The 19453-nt window shown below is 41.6% G+C and overlaps 1 protein-coding gene across 1 annotated transcript; it reads left to right on the plus strand.

Annotated features, from left to right (window-relative positions):
* The first annotated feature begins 202 nt into the window (after positions 1 to 202).
* wu:fc21g02 lies at positions 203 to 18545 on the plus strand. The gene is made up of 10 exons (XM_010891635.4): positions 203 to 396; positions 6037 to 6103; positions 10831 to 11042; positions 11442 to 11523; positions 11685 to 11969; positions 13134 to 13363; positions 14985 to 15065; positions 15372 to 15590; positions 17473 to 17574; positions 17663 to 18545. The coding sequence occupies exons 2-10, from the start codon at positions 6052 to 6054 to the stop codon at positions 17777 to 17779; spliced, it is 1380 nt and encodes a 459-aa protein (XP_010889937.2). The 5' UTR covers positions 203 to 396; positions 6037 to 6051; the 3' UTR covers positions 17780 to 18545.
* The last annotated feature ends 908 nt before the right edge of the window (positions 18546 to 19453 follow it).

Consider the following 19453-nt stretch of genomic DNA (forward strand, 5'->3'; position numbering starts at 1 on the left):
TTGAGTAGACTACTGGAATATACTGAAGTGCATGCTTTCCTCAATCAGCAATTGAGAATTAACTTATTAAACATATACTAATATATCATAAAAAATCCTAATAAAACGTTATATGCAAATTAATTGGGCACTCCGTATCTTTTACTTGGTTGGGTTATCTAGTCTAATGCAATACAATGTTCCAAATCACGTGTGCCGTCGAAGAATTTCTGCTGCCTGCCTCATACACGCAATTTGAGCCCCATACACGCCCAGAGGCCATCTTTCCGGACTACTCTGGCGCTATTCAACATTTCTCTGGCACTGTTTGCAGTCCAAAAACACAGGCTGGAGTTGAAGCCTTACATAGATGTACGGAGAAAACCGGAAAGTAATCACCTGGATCATTTTATTAAGGTATGTAAGGCCAACAATTGGTAACTCATATTTGAAACAAAAAAATCTGTGTGGATTATAACAGTTCACAGCTCAAAATCAATTGCGAATAGGTTTCTCGGGCAGTTAGATTCAGGGATGCTCAGCGATCCAGCTTTGTTGAAGCCACTAGTTTATTGACCCTACTTTCTCTTTGTATGATTTCCTTGCATCGCCTTGTTCGGTGATGTTTGATTGTCTACATAGAGGTTGTTCGCCCTATTTGAGCGTATCAATCAACGCTGGGATGTCTTGGGCGACTAGGGGTTAAGGGGTGGGGTGTACGGTGTTGTTCTCGCTTTCCCCCCTCTTTACTCGCACAACCATCCGGTTGGTCCGAATTTCTGCATCCGTAGTCATGTAACATGACTTTAAATCAACCACACATCTAGGCTTATAGTTTAATCAACAAGTTATGTTGTTAAGGCTGGGGGACGTTGGTCTGAGAGACTCACATGGATGTTGGTGGACATTTCTCCGCATATTAGAGTTAAGATGGGGTAATTAGCCCCCCCCCCCCCCCCACCCCACCGAAAAGAACATTGTCTACTAGGGACACGATTTAAAATGTTTGGGGAAAAGGTATGTGGATGAGGATTAGGCTGAGGCGAACAAGCTATTAGGGGAACCAAATGGATGCAACTTATATTTTTTTAGATATTTGATGAAATGTTGTTTTCAGAAAAAAATAATTGTACTGGAGTAACAGGGGGGATAGTTACCCCAATTAGGTTTTACACATGTATTAAAATCCATTTAATCGGTTTTATGCATACATTTTTTGTAATAAATACCAATTACAGTTAGCAAGCACAAACTGAGCTTGTGACTGTACAAATGACATGCATAAACATAAAGGGGGTAATTTACCCAGTTACCCCTTGTAGAAGGGGTCCAGTTATCCTCAACACTCTCATCAAACATATTACTACTTTATTTAACAAGTATTCAACATTTTCTATCTTAACAAGTGGATATTTATCTGAAGGCTTTACTAATTGTACATAAAAAAGATGTATAGATCTAACTTAATTGAAACATATTTGGAAATCTTTAAACATTTGATCAACTTACATCAGAATCGTTTTGTGGATATATGTCAAAAAGTTGTGATGACACATTTTTAGTTAAGCAAGATCAGTATGGGCCAGGGAAAGCATTCGGCAAAAACTGTGGTCACACCTTATGGGATTTTTGTGAATTGCATGCGGGGGCAAGTTACCCCAGAGGGCTAGATACCTCCTTCTACCCTATATATTTTTAACTTATGAAAGTCTGATCAGTCTGATCCAACTTAGCTGTGTTAGCTTTGTTGTTGGAAAAAACTGTAAAATGATTTGCAATTACTCACTCAATAGCGATGATAACAACCTGGTACAAAACACTGAACCATGGCTGCACATTGTGTATATATAACTATATACAGTGGTAAGAAAAAGTATTTGATACACTGCCGATTTTTCCCCACTTACAAAGCAAGTAGAAGTCTAATTTTTATCATAGGTTCTCTTCAACTGTGAGTGACGGATTCTAAAACAAAAATCCAGAAAACACATTGTATGATTTTTAAATAATTAATTAGCATTTTATTGCATGACATAAGTATTTGATACATCAGAAAAGCAGAACTTAATATTTGGTACAGAAACTTTTGTTTGCAATTACAGAGATCATACGTTTCCTGTAGTTCTTGACCAGGTTTGCACACACTGCAGCAGGGATTTTGGCCCACTCCTCCATATAGACCTTCTCCAGATCCTTCAGATTTCGGGGCCGTTGCTGGGCAATACAGACTTTCAGCTCCCTCCAAAGATTTTCTATTGGGTTCAGGTCTGGAGACTGGCTAGGCCACACGAGGACCTTGAGATGCTTCTTATGGAGCCACTCCTTAGTTGCCCTGGCTGTGGGTTTCGGGTCGTTGTCATGCTGGAAGACCAAGCCATGACCCATCTTCAATGCTCTTACTGAGGGAAGGAGGTTGTTGGCCAAGATCTCGCGACACATGGCCCCATCCATCCTCCCCTCAATACGGTGCAGTCGTCCAGTCCCCTTTGCAGAAAAGCATCCCCAAAGAATTATGTTTCTACCTCCATGCTTCACGGTTGGGATGGTGTTCTTGGGGTTGTGCTCATCCTTCTTCTTCCTCCAAACACGGCAAGTGGAGTTTCGACCAAAAAGCTCTATTTTTGTCTCATCAGACCACATGACCTTCTCCCATTCCTCCTCTGGATCATCCAGATGGTCATTTGCTAACTTCAGACGGCCCTGGACATGCGTTGGCTTGAACAGGGGGACCTTGCATGCGCTGCAGGATTTTAATCCATGACAGCGTAATGTGTTACTAATGGTTTTCTTTGAAACTGTGGTCCCACCTCTCTTCAGGTCATTGACCAGGTCCTGCCGTGTAGTTCTAGGCTGATCCCTCACCTTCCTCATGATCATTGATGCCCCACGAGGTGAAATGTTGCATGGAGCCCCACACAGAGAGAGATTGACCGTCATCTTGAACTTCTTCCATTTTCTAATAATTGCGCCAACAGTTGTTGCCTTCTCACCAAGCTGCTTGCCTATTGTCCTGTTGCCCATCCCATCCTTGTGCAGGTCTAAAATGTTATCCCTGATGTCCTTACACAGCTCTCTGGTCTTGGCCATTGTGGAGAGGTGGGAGTCTGTTTGATTGAGTGAGTGTGTGGACAGGTGTCTTTTATACAGGTAACAAGTTCAAACAGGTGCAGTTAATATAGGCAATAAGTGGAGAACAGGAGGGCTTCTTAAACAAAAATCTAACAGGTCTGTGAGAGCCGGAATTCTTACTGGTTGGTAGATGATCAAATACTTATGTCATGCAATAAAATGCAAATTAATTATTTAAAAATCATACAATGGGATTTTCTGGATTTTTGTTTTAGATTCCATCTCTCACAGTTGAAGTGTACCTATGATAAAAATTACAGACCTCTACATGCTTTGTAAGTAGGAAAACCTGCAAAATCGGCAGTGTATCAAATACTTGTTCTCCCCACTGTAGCTAGTTACCAGTGATTATTTGTAAACCGGGAGGTCCCAGAACACATTGGGGCACGCAAGAGACATGGACCTGGTGGGCAAATCAACGTGAATAAAGCACATTGGTAGTTCAAACAGCGGACAACAAAAAGCTAAAACTTTCACAATTTTGTCAGGCAGTGCTGAGGCTGCAGGAATATTTATGAACTCTGATTGCTTCTAGTGGAATGTTTACAGGGCAAAGCAAAAACAGGGATGGGAAAAGACTGTCCCAGCAGGATCTGGAAGAATTAACCACTGCTAGTTACCAAACGAAGTTATGCTAGCTGGTAGCTTCCCAACATCTTCTTCTTTTTCTTCTCTTAAAGTAATGGCTGATCGCATCCATTGAAGGTGCACATACCGCTACGGTATAGTGTGAGACCACTCACGGCCTGCCTTTCCTATATCCTCCCGCTCAGACCTGTAGCCCTGAGAAAACGACATACAGCCTTAGCTACAATCCTACTCCCCTCTCTCCTAGAATACAACATATAACGCGACTTGGCCACTGACATTCTGCACCCCCCTTCCCAACATCAGTAGTTGCACACCAGATTTATATGCGCACTCTATGAGGAGATAGGCCAGGTGACTTGTATTAGTTGGTGATTTGGACACTACAGAACAAATGGTTGATATGATAAGTAGTTAATTTTCCCATGCACACTCTGAAGGGTACGCAATCTTGTATCCTTTACTTGTTTCCAATATATCAACATTTTGCAATAGTGATTTCCGAGGTTTTAAGGCAATCATTCACTTGACAGCTTTGTGGACTGATTGATCATTCCAAACGTCCATAACCAGTCCTTTTTTGATACGTCTTATATAAAAATGAATAGGTCACGTGACAAATGGAACCAAGATGGCGAAAAAAGTCTATAGTCTTTTAGGTGGTTTGAATTCTGAATGCTGATTGGTTGAAAGCCGTGGTTTAGGACACCTGGTTTTTTTGACCATATATCACTGGTATGACATCACTGGTATGCTAATCAGCATTTATGATGTAAACCACAAACCACCATGAATACTAAATCATTTGTAGACATTTTTCAAATTGAGGTTCATTATATATTGTGGAATGGTGGTTGATTGAATCATGGAAATTATCAGTTTCATTCTAAACACCAATTATTATTTTTTTAATCTTTTTAGTGTTACAAGAAGAACAGAGATTGTTTTAGATTAGTTATGCACAAAGTGGGATAGGTAGAATGCCAGAGGTCATGGAAGTGATGCATCATGTGTTCCAGCATTCCAGGTCTGAAGTATGCATACAAACTACCCTACAGCTTTTTACATCTTTCCGGTTTAAAACCTGACTGATAACTTCACATTCTAAAATACACAGGTTGTTTGCACCGGTTTCAGCTGTGGCTGTGAGGGACAAGGATGAAGGACAGTAAATGACAGCGGGTGTTGCAAAGTGTGGTCGGCTCTCAGTTACAATATTTTCTTTTTTTTTTATTCAACCAGAGAAGGATCATTGAGGTTGAAATCTCTTTTTCAAGACTGCCCTTTTCAAGATATGGAACAGCAAGTAATTATTTCATAATTACAGACAACATAAATACAGCAAATTAAAAACATTGACAGGTTAAGGAATCAGTCTCACAGTCCTTCATCACAAAGGGGGACAACTTCTTCCAATTTAAAACCATTTTCTAAGGTGTTCCCAAGACCCAAGACCATTTTCCAAATGTAGTTTGGCATTTGGGACAGTCAGCAAGATAAAGTCCTGCGAACCAAGAAGAATTTCGGAAGAATAATAATACACAGAAAATATGGTAGCATGTCCGAATGGCTTTGTAAATAAGATTATACCAGTGACTGAGACTACAGGTGACTAAAGAAGGACAGCCAAACCCAGCATATGAAGTACAATGATGCATAAGGGTTTTGCAGCTTCAAATAAATTGCAATGCGCCATTATCCCTGGCCACTGCATAATCACTGCATAATCACTGTATATATCACTGCATTTACTGGAAGTTACTCAAGATAAGAGCGTCTGCTAAATGACTCAATTGTAAAAGTTAAAGGACAAATACATGAAAGGCCTTTAGTCAGTAGTTCCTTGTTTTTGGATCTCAGTTCATTTCACATGTTCTCTGACCCAGTAGATGTGTTCATACGTGGTAAAATAATGAAAAAATATTTTATTTGGTGGATGCCTTTCTGGACTCTCAAGGATGTCTTACATAATAATAATAGTTCATTATATTCAAAATAATGCAAAACAGAAATAGCGACTGCAGTAAACTTACATTCTGGACATTTAGCCGATGCTCTTATCCAGAGCAACATACTTAGTTTAACACATTCTGCAAATTTAGTTGTAATACTCATTCCAAAAGTTTAATTGTAATACTGATTACAAAGGGTTAGTTATATATTAATCACTGAGTTGCTTTGTTGTTTTTTTATTTTCAGTGGTGTTCTACCCAAAACATGAAATTATTCATTCAATTAATCACAAACAAAGAAATGAAATGAATAATTTCTTGTTGGGGCCTTATTTTCTATGTCATATTGTTTTTTTGAGTGGCCTGATTGTTATTTTTTTTTTTACAGAAATCTTTCTCTTCCATGCCTATGATGTGGAGTCTCTGGATGCTGCTGGGATTTGCTCTCAGTGTGGGTGAGTTGTAGTGTACTGTGTATTGGGCTTGTGAAAAAACCGTTGGACTGATGCACTTGTGAAGATCTGACATTAGTAACAATCACTAATGTTAGTGATTGTTACAATAATTTTGCAGAGACCACTGCAAAATTATCAGTTTCTCTGGTTTTACTATTCATAGGTATGTGTTCAGTTAAATGAACAGTTTTGTTTTATTCTATAAACTACTGACAACATTACTCCCAAATTCCAAATAAAAGTATTGTGATTTACAGTATTTATTTGTAAAATAACAACTGGTCAAAATAACCAAACAAAGATGCATTGTTTTCAGACCTCAAATAATGCAAAGAAAACAAATTCATATACATTTTTCAACAACACAATACTAATGTTTTAACTTAGAGTTCAGAAATCAATATTTGGTGGAATAACCCTGATTTCTAATCACAGCTTTCATGCGTCTTGGCATGGTCTCTACCATTCTGTCACATTGCTGTTGGGTGACTTTATGACACTCCTGGCACAAATATTCAAGTAGCTTGGCTTTGTTTGATGGCTTGTGTCCATCCATCTTCCTCTTGATCAAATTCAGGAGGTTTTCAATGAGGTTCAGGTCTGGAGATTAGGCTGGCCATGACAGGGTCTTGATCTGGGTGGTCCTTCATCCACACCTTGATTGACTTGGCTGTGTGGCATGGAGCATTGTCCTGCTGGAAAAACCAATTCTCAGAGTTGGGGAACATTGTCAGAGCAAAAGGAAGCAGGTGTTTTTCCAGGATAACATTGTACTTGATTCATGCGTCCTTCACAAAGACGCTGAAGCATCCCCAGATCATCACCGATCCTCCACCAAATTTCACAGTGGGTGCGAGACATTGTAGCTTGTAGGACTCTCTAGGTCTCCGTCTCACCATTAGACGACCAGGTGTTGGGCAAAGCTGAACATTTTACTAGTCAGAGAAGATGACCATACTCAATTCCTCTATGGTCCAATCCTTATGGTCTTTTGCAAACTTCAGCCTGGCTCTTCTTTGCTTCTCTCTGATGAAGGGCTTTTTTCTAGCTTTGCACGACTTTAGCCCCGCCCCTAGGAGCCTGTTTCGAACCGTCCTCACCGTGCACTTCACCCCAGCTGCTGTTTGCCATTCTTGTCCCCAATGTCTGTAGCTTGACTTTGTTCTTATGAACCGCTGTCTTTGAAATTTTCAGGATGGAAGCAACCTGACGCTCACTGTATCCCTCTACCAATAAAGCCAGAATTTAACCCTTCTTTTCCTCACTCAAAGCTTTTCTTTTCAACTCTTTTGTCATGCTGAAAAGTATTTTTTTAAATTCAAATAACCTTTTACTTCTTGCACTGTTTTTTCCATCCGGCTAGTCCTATTGCAACAGGATAGTGATGACCACAGCACTGGCTTTTCCTCGTTAAATTAGATTCGGTTCAGGTAATCACCTAATCAGTACCTCATTAAGTAAATTGCGTTGTGGCTGTGTTGGAATTTAACAGACACTGGAATGAAATGGCTGCCATACATGTAGAGATGCTGATTTTAAGAGCTTTTTCCAGAGCTATATATACAGCTCCGGAATTTGTTTTGAGACCACTGCACCTTTTTCTTTCCTTTCCAAAAAAGTTGATAAGGAACGTTTTGAGTAAGGAACAGAATCGTTCAATTTGCAGTGGTCTCTTAATTTTAACCCTGCTGTTCCTCAGAATGGACTTAAGCAGTCAATTTGTCTGAGCTTGAACAATTCTGCAAGGAAGAATGGGCAAATATTACCACAGTCTGGGTGTGCAAAGTTATTCGAGATATACTCAAAGAGACTCGGCTGTAACTCAAGCAACAGGTGGACCCCACCAAGTTTTAAATCTGGGGGGGTTCACTTATACAAATAGGATTTATAAATGTTACTGATTTAAGTGTAATTCATTTTCATGTTTTTCTGGGTTACTGTGTAAATATAGCTGGGAAAAGTCTGATTCTATGTGCTTTCATTTCAGGCCGTAAAGCAACAAAAGCTAAATATTTTGAAACGGTGTGGTGCCTTTTATATATACCCACTAAATGTAAAATGTAGAGGCACTTTAAAATCTTTCTCCTTTGCACAGACCTTAATTAAGGTCACCCACAGTTAGCATTTCTCTTGTGCCAGTCAAATCTGTGATATGGGCGCCGCGGTCACACTGTCAAGTTGTGCATTGGGACCAGCTTCATTGGGAGGGAAATTTGACGGCCAGATAACACAACTTCAATCAATCTCGGTGGTGTGTTCATCTCTACCGATACACATTACTATCCTCGATAAAGGAAAGTGTTGAGGACACTTTCACTCACTAAATAATTTACATCTTCTCGACCACCCAAGCAATTCAACGGAAAGTGGAAGCGGGGGTGAGGATTTACCAAAATGAGTACTTTCCTTGTGCATCTCAGCCAGCAGGGTTGTTGACCTCTACAATCTCCCCATCTAGAACAGTGAACATGGGTGTGCCACAAGGTGTGGGCTGCTGCCCTACCAGAAAATACTGTTCAGCAACACGTTCTTTTTTGACAAGCAAATTCTCGCAACTCTAATGACGCATTTCATCCAGCAAGATCAAGCCTGCCTAAAAGTTGGTGGAATTACAGAGGAATTTGCACAGTGTAATGATGATAAATATTTTTTTTTACAAAAACAGAAGTAATGAAATGAACAGAAGAGATTGAGTGGCACTTTTCCCCACACAAATTAACATGGAATCAGTCCACAGAGTGTCAACATTTAAATCACATGGGAATTTCCATAGATAAACAGAATTTCAATTAGGGTGTCCTAGGTTGGGTCACTTAGTTGACTTGTTTTCTTAAAAATACAGTATTAGTTAGATCTAGCTCATTGGGTCTGCTCAGAAGACTTAAGGAATTGCAAAGTAGGGGCATGGCTTTCAGATAGGTCTTTTTGGCCATCCACAAGAGTAAAAAGTATTCTCTTTTTCTCTGACTCTTTCCTCAAGTTTCATGGTTTATTTGTCAAGCAAGCAAGCGAGTTTATTCATACAGCACAATTCATACATCAAAGCAATTCCATGTGCTTTACAAAGAAAAAAGAAATATTTATATAAATATACAATAACATAAAACAAATACTCAAATGAAAACATCAGAACAAATGAAAACATCATAATAAGAAAAAATTTAATAAGAAAATATAAAATTTTAAAAAAACGGGATAAAAACAGGAAGCTATAAGGCTAAACAGTGTGGTTATGTGCTCAGTCATAGGCACGTGGAAAGAAGTGTTTTTTAACCTGGATTTTAAAATTAATATGTTTGGGGCATGTCTAAGATCTACTGGTAGCTTATTCCAGTTGTGTACACCATAACTGCTAAACGCAGCTTCTCCATGTTTAGTTTGGACTCTGGGCTCTACTAGCTGACCTGTGTTCATGGATCTAAGAGCCCTGCTCGGTTTATATTCTTCAAACATATCAGAAAAGTATTTGGGCCCTAAAGCATTCAGAGATTTATAATGTAAAAGCACCACTTTGAAATCTATTCTGTAACTGACTGGAAGCCAATGCAAAGATTTAAGAACCGGAGTGATGTGCTCTGTTCTCTTGGTACTGGTTAACATTCCAGCAGCAGTATTCTGAATGAGCTGCAGCTGTTTTACAGTCCTTTTGGGGAGTCCAGTTAAGAGGCCATTACAGTAGTCTACCCTACTAGAGATAAAAGCATGGATGAGCTTATCTTGGTCTTTTTGGGACACCAAGCCTTTTATTCTGGCTATATTTCCTAGATGATAGAATGCTGTTTTGGTGACAGCTTTGATATGACTGTTTAATGTGAAATCTGAGTCTATCAGAATATCAAGATTACCCATTTGATCCCTGGTTTTAAGGGATCTTTTATTTTTGTTGCCAAACACAATAATTGTAGACAATTTTGGTTCATACAGGTATTTATGTGCTCTATACAGTGACACAGAGAGTCTATTGAGCTGTTGTCATATGGTTCGAGAGCCATTTATATTTGAGTATCATTGGCATAGCTGTGGTAGTTAATGTTGTTGTTCTATAGAATTTGGCCCAAAGGTAGCATATAGAGATTGAACAGAAGCGGTCCGAGAACTGCAAATGCACCAAGCAACACAGCGTCATCCTGCACAATGAAATTCTTGTGACATGACACCCAACAAATACGTAGTGAGAAATAAGAAGAACAATATAGCAAGATTAAAGCAATAATATACATAACACTGTACACTAGCAGCAGTTTTAAAAGGAGCACTGTAAAACTAGCAGCAATATGGGAAGTAGTATTGAGCATTTTAGATACGGCAGGTATGGCAATAATATACATAACAATGTAAACTAGCAGCAATTTTGAAAAAGAGTAGGAAGGGGAGTATGAACCGTATGGTAGAGGTTTTTAATATTATAGATACATATGCATGTAATATGCTTATGAATGGTACATGCAAAGGAATATTCTAACGTACATTAAATGTACCTCAGAGCATCTGGAAAGTTTGTGTGATCATGGATCTGTGTTGCCAATTGGTCTGAGGGGGAAAACATGACGGCAGCAGTGTGAACAGAGTCAGACCATAACCTGGGTGGCGATGATCTTTAATGATGTTTCGTGCTTACCTCAGTCATCATGTATGGTAGATGCCTTGCACGGAGGGTAGATGGCAGCCGACGAAGCGCTCTTTCTCCCTCTGCTACCATCAGCCTTCTTTCTCCATCTCGCACTCAGATGGCTACTTTGTGCCCGACCAGCACGAGAGTTTGTCCCACGGGCGTCAACTGAAGATCAACCTCCCAAATACTGCTGAGACTCTGGAGTTCATCCCGGCCAATGAGCCACTACAGACCTATCATTACTGGAAACGCGGCTCTGTGTTTGACAAGACCAACAAAGGACATGTGTCTGGGAAAGGATCCGATAGGCGCTGGATTCTGGAGAAGGTAAGTGAATGTCTATTTAAAAGTCACACTTCCCCTCAGGGACACTAAAACATACCAAACCAATGCAACTATTCAACCTCTGTCACTGTGTCCCGTTGAGGCTATGTTGGTATAGCATGGCAGTTGTGTGCCAGGGTGGTGGCTTTGATTCCCACGTGTGACCGGTACACAAATGAAGCAGCTTACTGTTTTAAGTCACACGATCTTGTTTGCTGCTGTTATTGTTTGTACTGTGAAGGGATTTTACATTTTTGTAATTATCGTGGGCCTTTGTGGCCAAGTGTGTCCAAACCTTTGACTGGTGCTGTATATAGGCAAGTAGAGCCACAGTGAATTATCCTTTTAGGTAATGTTTCATTTTCTGTGATCATCCCTGTTAACCGTTTTTGTCCGGTAAAGGTGACATTCGACGATATGGGCACCTATGTCCAGAAAAACTACTGGCAAAATGTGGTCTCCTCGCTGAAAGTGTCTGTGACCAGTAAGTACAAAGACGAGGGGTTGTGGGAGAGATTATGTTTTTCATGATTTCTAGTCCTAATGTTTTTACTCTCACTTCTCCCTTTACTCAAACTCATACTCTCTCTCCTTTAAATGTTAATGTTTAAATGTTAATGTTTTCCTCTTATCTCTTTCACTCAGTCGTTCGTGTATATGAGAAGTGTGTGGCTGGCGAGGACCTCTCTATCTCACTGGCTGGCATTGCCAAGGAAGATGCCCATCTCTTCTTCTCGGGCGCTGAAGCCAACGTCACCCTGGTGCAACACGGGGCGGTGGTGGCCCAGGACCTCCCGGCCTACTGGAACAGGGTCAAAACTTTTTCCGACAAAATCAGAATCCAGAATGTCAACACCTCGGACGTTGGGACCTACAGGCTGACTGACAGGAAAAACAGAGTGATCTCCATAGTCAAGATGGAACTTACAGGTGTGTGCGCGCGCGTGCGTGCATGTGTGCATGCGTGTGCGTGTGTATGTGCGGCTGGCTGGGCGGTGGTTGTGTGTTTGCCACCCTCACTTTCTCAAAGTCGGAGAGACATTTTCTTCGAAAGCAGAACGTAGGTCATTGACTGTCTGAGGGTTTCATGTTCTCCCCCACAATATATAGTTACCCCACATTTTGGGCAGGTTCCACATTTCTATCCTCAGGTTAAGTTTTCGATTGCATAGTTACTCTCTGTTGGTCTGTAACTGATACCTGCGAAGGTGTTAGCGAGAATTGAGACTTCCTTCTGGCGAATTGCAAATGGAAGAAAACGCATAGGTATACTTTCAAACTATTGTTAGCGTCTAAGCATTCTGAGGCTAGACTATAGATCGATTTTGTTGTTGGCAAAATACATACAGGAAGTCTGCACCGCAGAAATTATGTAGCAAATAGCTTCAATAATTCTGATTCCGTTTTGGAATGAAGCACTCACATTCTCCGATTTGGCTTGTTCATTCTGCATTTGGTTTTATTTTTTATTTAAAAAATGGTGTCCATATTGGCCCTGGTCAGTAGGACTGCAGGATCAAAGACAGGTTGGCATTCAGGACGAAGCCTTAAACGTTTGCATTTCCTGACAGTGCCCAGGGTCATGGTCAGTAGGGCACAAATGCATTAAACGCACTGTGACTGAAACCATGTGTTTGATTTTTACAGTGCTACTGGCAGAAATACAAGCATGGAAGAACAAAAGATATCTGCAGTTCATTCTTTGTTGTGTTTTTTGTAAGCTTCCTTTTAGGCTCTGGAATTTCCTGTATCAAGGGAGTTGTATAGTTTGTAACAGTGCAACTGCGTGTTGGTTATTATGCAGGCTTATGTTTAGACTCTTGGTTAGATTATCCACAGATGTTGAAGAGAGACATAGGAACGCTACCGCTAATTGCGGGAGCAGCATTAGCTATTGGGAAGGAGTTAGGGAGGGCTGTGAGGTCGGACTAAAAATAGGCCTGTTTTTAGAATAGAAATATTATACTCGGCACCTACTGAAGAACATGTCACCCGTCAGTCACCCCCTCCCTGGTACGTCTGCTAAAAATAAGCTCCTCCTCGCCGCCCCACTCCTTTGCCCCCTTTACCCTCCCCATCCCTCTATCCATCCAGACAAACATGAGTATGAAGGCAACCCCCTCATGGCCCTCCTCCTCCTGCTGGGGATCCCCGCTGGTATCTGCTGCTGTTGCCGGAAGAAGATCTTCCAGAAGAAAGCCCAACACACCACCACCGTCATTCAGGGGGGGACCACCGAGATCCTGCACCCCCCTCCTCCCGGGGGTCCTTCCCCAGGCTACAACGTGCCCGGAGGTGGGGTCTACCCTGGACCTGGTGAACCAGTAAGGGATAGTTGCTTCCTGTTTCCCTGCTGCTCCCTGTTCCGTTTATTTCCCTGTTTATTCGCTGTCCGAATTGCGGGTCCTTTGTGTTTTATCACAGGCAAGGTGTCTCTGATCTGAAAGACATTTGATGTTTTTCTGTCTGTGTAGGCCGTGGTTCCTGATTTGTATTTTTTGTCCATTTATGTTTGAGTATATTTTTGGGATGTCCTAAAGCATCTCTAACTTTGGAAACTTTGCATATCTGTATAATAATTATGTAGCGTTTAAAAGCAATTATGTTGGCAGGAGGGCAGATATGTAATCCCAGCTACTCAGCACCAATAGTTTGTATATAACTCCAAAATAATTTGGATGATGGTAATGAAAAAAAAATCTGTATTCCAAGTCTTTACATTTGAAATGATATAATTTCTATGGGGTTGAAGTATTTTGTCAGTTAGTTTCACAGCTGTTTCTTTTATAGCAGGTGTGTATATTTGCATGGTTGGCCTATGCACAAGAGCATTTATTGTCTAGTCTTTAATTCAAGACTTTTAATTTGCATTTGGCGTCCGTTGCTGGTGTCTGACAGCATGATGACCAAATATTTGTCATTGCAAATCAAGCTGGCAGTCTTGTAGCAGAACATAAATAAGAACTAACAGATCAGGAACATTGGTGGAGAGTGCCTGCCTCAAGTGGAGGAGTTTAAGTATATAGGGGTCCTGTTCACGAGTGAGGGAAGGATGGAACGGGAGATTGACAGACGGATCGGTGCAGCTTCTGCAGTAATGCGGTCGATGTATCGGTCTGTCGTGGTGAAGAAAGAGCTGAGCCGCAAGGCGAAGCTCTTGATTTACCAGTCAATCTACGTTCCTACTCTCACCTATGGTCATGAGCTTTGGGTCATGACCGAAAGGACAAGATCCCGGATACAGGCGGCCGAAATGAGCTTTCTCCGCAGGGTGGCCGGGCGATCCCTTAGAGATAGGGTTAGAAGCTCTGTCACCCGGGAGGAGCTCAGAGTAGAGCCGCTGCTCCTCCACATCGAGAGGGGTCAGCTGAGGTGGCTTGGGCATCTGTTTCGGATGCCTCCGGAACGCCTTCCTGGGAAGGTGTTCCGGTCCCATCCCACCGGGAGGAGACCCCGGGGAAGACCTAGGACACGCTGGAGGGACTATGTCTCCCGGCTGGCCTGGGAACGCCTCGGTGTCCCCCCGGAAGAGCTGGAGGAATTGTCTGGGGAGAGGGAAGTCTGGGCATCCCTGCTTAGACTGCTGCCCCCGCGACCCGGCCCCGGATAAGCGGAAGATGATGGTGATGAGATCAGGAACACAATCTGGCGAGGTAGTCGAAGATTAGTCATCAAATGCAGACGAGTACAGGCAGAACTTCAGATGGTACACTCCAAACCCCAGTACCCCTTAAGGACAGTGAGCTAAAGAGTACTGCAAAGACCCTGTAGAGTTCTGCAACAAAGTCTAATGGACAAATTAGCCAAAGATTGACTTTGACGCCATACATTGTGTCATTTCAAGTTCAAGGAATACAGAGGGAGAAACAAGATTCACTGCCCAAATGCTCTGAGTTCAATGTGTATATGACTCTGACTGTGGGAACTGTGGTTCTCCATGTTCAGGGAGGTTACCCTCAGGTACATCCTCCCCCAAACCCCGGAGTACCAGGCCAGCCTCAATGGACCGGACCCCCACCTCAACCAGTAAGTCCACCCATCTCTCTTTTCTCTCCTCTTTGTCTACTTTGTATTCCTCTCTCGCTCTCTCACTCTCTGGTTCTGTCACTATTCTACAGTACGTTTCTCTTCACTATTGCTATCTTCTTCTCTTCATTGGACTAGGTGTGTGTGTGTGTGTGTGTGTGTGTGTGTGGGTGGGGGGTGTGTGGGTGGGGGGGGGGTGTGTCTGTGTGTGGTTAATGTTGGGAAATCTTGGTATGAGTCCACCTATAAGATATGTAAAGAACAAATAAGACTTTTGTTAAGATGTTTTGTTTTCATGTGTTTTAGGGGTTCAGTCCTATGTACCCCCCCGCTCAGCCCCAGCAGTGGAACGGTCCACCACCCAACCCCACCCAGGACCCCATGTACCCCCCCGCCCAGCCCCAGCAGTGGAATGGACCACCACCCAACCCCACCCAGGACCCCATGTACCCTCCAGCCCAGCCCCAGCAGTGGAACGGTCCACAGCCTAGCCAGCCACAACACAATCCTAATGCACCTACTATGGTAGGTGTAGCAACTCCAGAACTTCCCAGCATCCTCTTCTGGGATCACCACCTTTCACATTTTGGTTGTAGCCCTAAACTGAAGAACCAAATTAAATGAGGCAATGTTACCAAGCCTTGACTAATGGAATCAGCACTTCCAGTTCAGGGCTACTCTAAATTAGGGTAAAATATCTAGAGCTCCCAGAGGATCCCTACTCTTCTCTTTTATATCCTATCCTATTCTACTCTACTGTATTGTGCTTTAATCTACTTTATTGTTTTCTATTCCTCTCTTCATCCCATCATTGTGTTCTTATCTACTGCATTCTGTTTTACTTTGTATTGTGTTTTACTGTACTCAGAACTATTCTACTGTTCCTTATTATATTCTACTTCACCCTAATTCACCATACTGTACTTTATTCCAGTATATTCTTCTTTACTATTATAATATTATTTACTACTATACTGTTCTACTTTATTATACTCTACCCTGTGTAGATTGTACTTGATTTTAGCTCATTATATTATAATCTATAGGCTCTGTGCACAAGTGTATGGACGAAGTTACGCTTTAGCCAGATGTCGGCATATCAGTTTCCGGTTTACTTAAGGCGATCACCCGCGTCGCCCAAAATGTCAGTTTTAGTAGATGTCTCCAAGACCTGCCAAAAATAAGCATTAGTGATGTCCATTGAATTGTTGATGCCTGGTGCCCTGCTCCAACAAGCAAGCGGAACAAGGGATTCAAACTCTACGTATCGAGTTATCTGCACAACTACGAGGGTAAGTAGTTTACTGTGGTGTGCCGGCCGGCTATCGGCTAAGCTGGTTAGCGATGTGTTCCTTTTTAGTGTAGTATTAGGCAGGACAATAGAACGCATACAAATTCACCCTAGCCTCAAAAATGGCAAAAGAACGCTGGCTGAGCTGGAACGCTAGCGTGTCCCCATAGCAAGTGAATTGAAACGAACCTTCGTTCAGCCTCTTCTAACCTGAATGAAGCTTAAAATTCCATAGCCTCAAAAAAGCACCAAAACAGGTGTCCTCTTTTATTTTACTACTGTAACCTCATTTCACAAAGTAACTGAAAAATAACAACTGGCATAGGAAGTAAACATCTGGCCCTATATGGTATTAATTGCGCTTAAACCTGCGTTACGTGGAAGTATATTAAAAATCGCCTTTTCTGACTATTTCTAGTCTAGCGTTTGAAGTCATTGAATGGAGCAAGCCATATTTTATTAAAAAGAGGACATTCTCCTGATTAAAATGATGCCCCACTTGTACCTTGAAACTTAAATGAGTCACGTACATTATATTTCTTTTTTCCCGTACAACAGCATCACTCATCTTGTTGTGAGTTTAGGTGTTTACTAACGCGGAGTATTAGTAAGTAAACCAGAAACTGCAATACCAACTTCTAGACAAAAACGGAAGTTCCTCACTACTGGTGCACAGAGTCTATTCTTCTGTCTTGATTAATTTTACTATTTTATGTACTAATCTACTTTTTTCTACCTCACTTCTATTCTACTCTAGCCTACTTTTATACTACTGCTTTCTATTTTATTTTTCCCCTTTTTTTTAATCAATTCCATTGCCATCCATACAACCTTATTCCACCCTACTCTATAATGGTCTTCAAGTACACTACTCCAGTCAACTCAATCCTACTTTATTTGATTTTAGCTTTCTCTACTCTGTTCTGTTGTACCTTTATTGTACTCTGTAATGGTCTTCATCTACACAACTCCAGTCAACTCAATCCTACTTTATTAATCTACCCTCCCATATTCTTTACGCACCTCTATTCTACTCTCTTATCTACTCTCTACTCCACATCATACTTTGTTTCTATGCCTGGTGTCTACGTTTGTCAATGGAACTGTGTGTTTCAGGGGTACACTCCAGTGACATACAACGCCCTATCTTCTGGGGAGGAGATGAAGATGGAGAACAGGACCCCTGCTGATCCCCTGCTCCCCACACAACCCCCCCAGGTCAGTCCTCCCCCTCAACTTATGTTGCTCGTATATACAGTTTTGTACACTCACAAACACACTCTCATATGTTGTTTTCCTACCCCAGGTTTCAATGCCCCCTGCCCCTGTCCCTCCACCCTACTATGATGGTCTTCAAAGCTCAGGAGAAGCCTACCAGTTTAATGTTGACACAGGAAAGAACACCACCAACAACTACCTTTAGGGGTCTTTTTTACTCTAAAACCAGATTGGGTCAATTTACCAGCTCCATTTTTTGGCTACATGTTGACAAAATGTGGGGTAGTCACAAAAGGGGACTAATGCATTTATGAATTGTTACCGCAAGGTTCAGAAAAGCACTGTGGTATTCAGCCCACTGTAGAATCAGGTTAAGTCAATATTCCAGAATCTCATTTTAATATGTGTCAGTTACAAGTAATACACACACGCACACCGCTTCCCTTTACCACCATAACAGCTCAAATTCTTTGGAGGCATGTATTTAAAAGCATTCAAACATTTCTGAGTTGGTATCAAGCGATCTAATGTGTGACAGGAAATCTTTCCCCACAGCATTAGACCACCACTCGCCTATACTGTTGACACCAGGCAGGAAGGGGCATTTGACTCAGACGGAGCTACTACTTGTTTTAGGTGATTGTTTTGCGGAGCCTAGTTTGGTCATCCACAGCAATAACTCAGCCTTGACAAGGAAAGAGAACGTGTGCCTTCACAGGTGCCTGTCTTCACACCACTTGTAATATCCCAATTTCTGTCCTGCCAGTTAGTTGACCTGATTCTTGTCATTCTCCTGCAACCTCTGTCGTTGACAAGCTGTTTTCAACCTCAGGATTTCCTCTTGCTAAAAGGTTTTTCATTTGTTGTGCCCAGCGAGGTAAACCCTAGACCCTCTAGAGCACAGGTGTCAAACCGGTTCCACGGAGGGCCGAGTGTCTGCAGGTTTTCGCTCTCACCTTGTACCTGATTGATTAATGAGTTCACTAATTGGTTAATTTCGACCCCCACCTGGTTGTTCAGGTCTGACCTGGGAACCAATTTAAAGGAAAACCCAAAGACCTGCAGACACTCGGCCCTCCGTGGAACCGGTTTGACACCCCTGCTCTAGAGGTTGGCGGAAAAAACATTTCTGAGATAATTGGAACCATCAATTATACCATGCCCAAAGCTACTTAGGTCAATTGTCTAGCCAATTCTAACATTCATGAACATTTACTGAATGCCTCAATGCCTGCTTTATACAGCAAGGACTTTTGACTCGCTGTCTGTAGCAACAGTCCATTTTGAAGAAAGGGCTGGTGTACCTAATGAATTGGTCTCTGAGTGAACATTTAAATATAGTCACCAATGCCTTTAAGTACTAAATATAGCTGTTTGTTATTTTCTGCATGATTGATTACAATTGTAGTACCACATATGAAACTGTTGTTATTTCTAGCGGCTTAGTAATTAATTGGAGACTGCATCTCCTTCAGAAGTTGTGCATTGTAGAATTGTTTATAAGACGGTAAATGTTGGTGATATAACAAATCATATTTATCCTATTAAATGATAGGATAAAATCCTATGTATCCTATTAAATGATAGGATAAAATCCTATGTATCCTATTAAATGATAGGATAAAATCCTATGTATCCTATCCTCCTGACGGTTTTAGTCCCTTCACCTCCTCTACCAAGGATTTTGTTTTACAGTGCAAACCATTTTGGAACATTTAAAGCTAGCTCTTAACTTTTGGAACTGGTTATTTCTAGGTGTTTATTTTAACTTTTTTATGAAAATGACTGAACATAATATTCAGTGTCAGAAGCATTTATTTTCCTCAGGACCAGACCGGGAATAACTCAGGGCCGCAGTTGTTCATAACCCTCATGACTT

This window comes from Esox lucius, chromosome 25 (assembly GCF_011004845.1).
Source record: "Esox lucius isolate fEsoLuc1 chromosome 25, fEsoLuc1.pri, whole genome shotgun sequence".
In the NCBI taxonomy this organism is placed as follows: domain Eukaryota; kingdom Metazoa; phylum Chordata; class Actinopteri; order Esociformes; family Esocidae; genus Esox; species Esox lucius.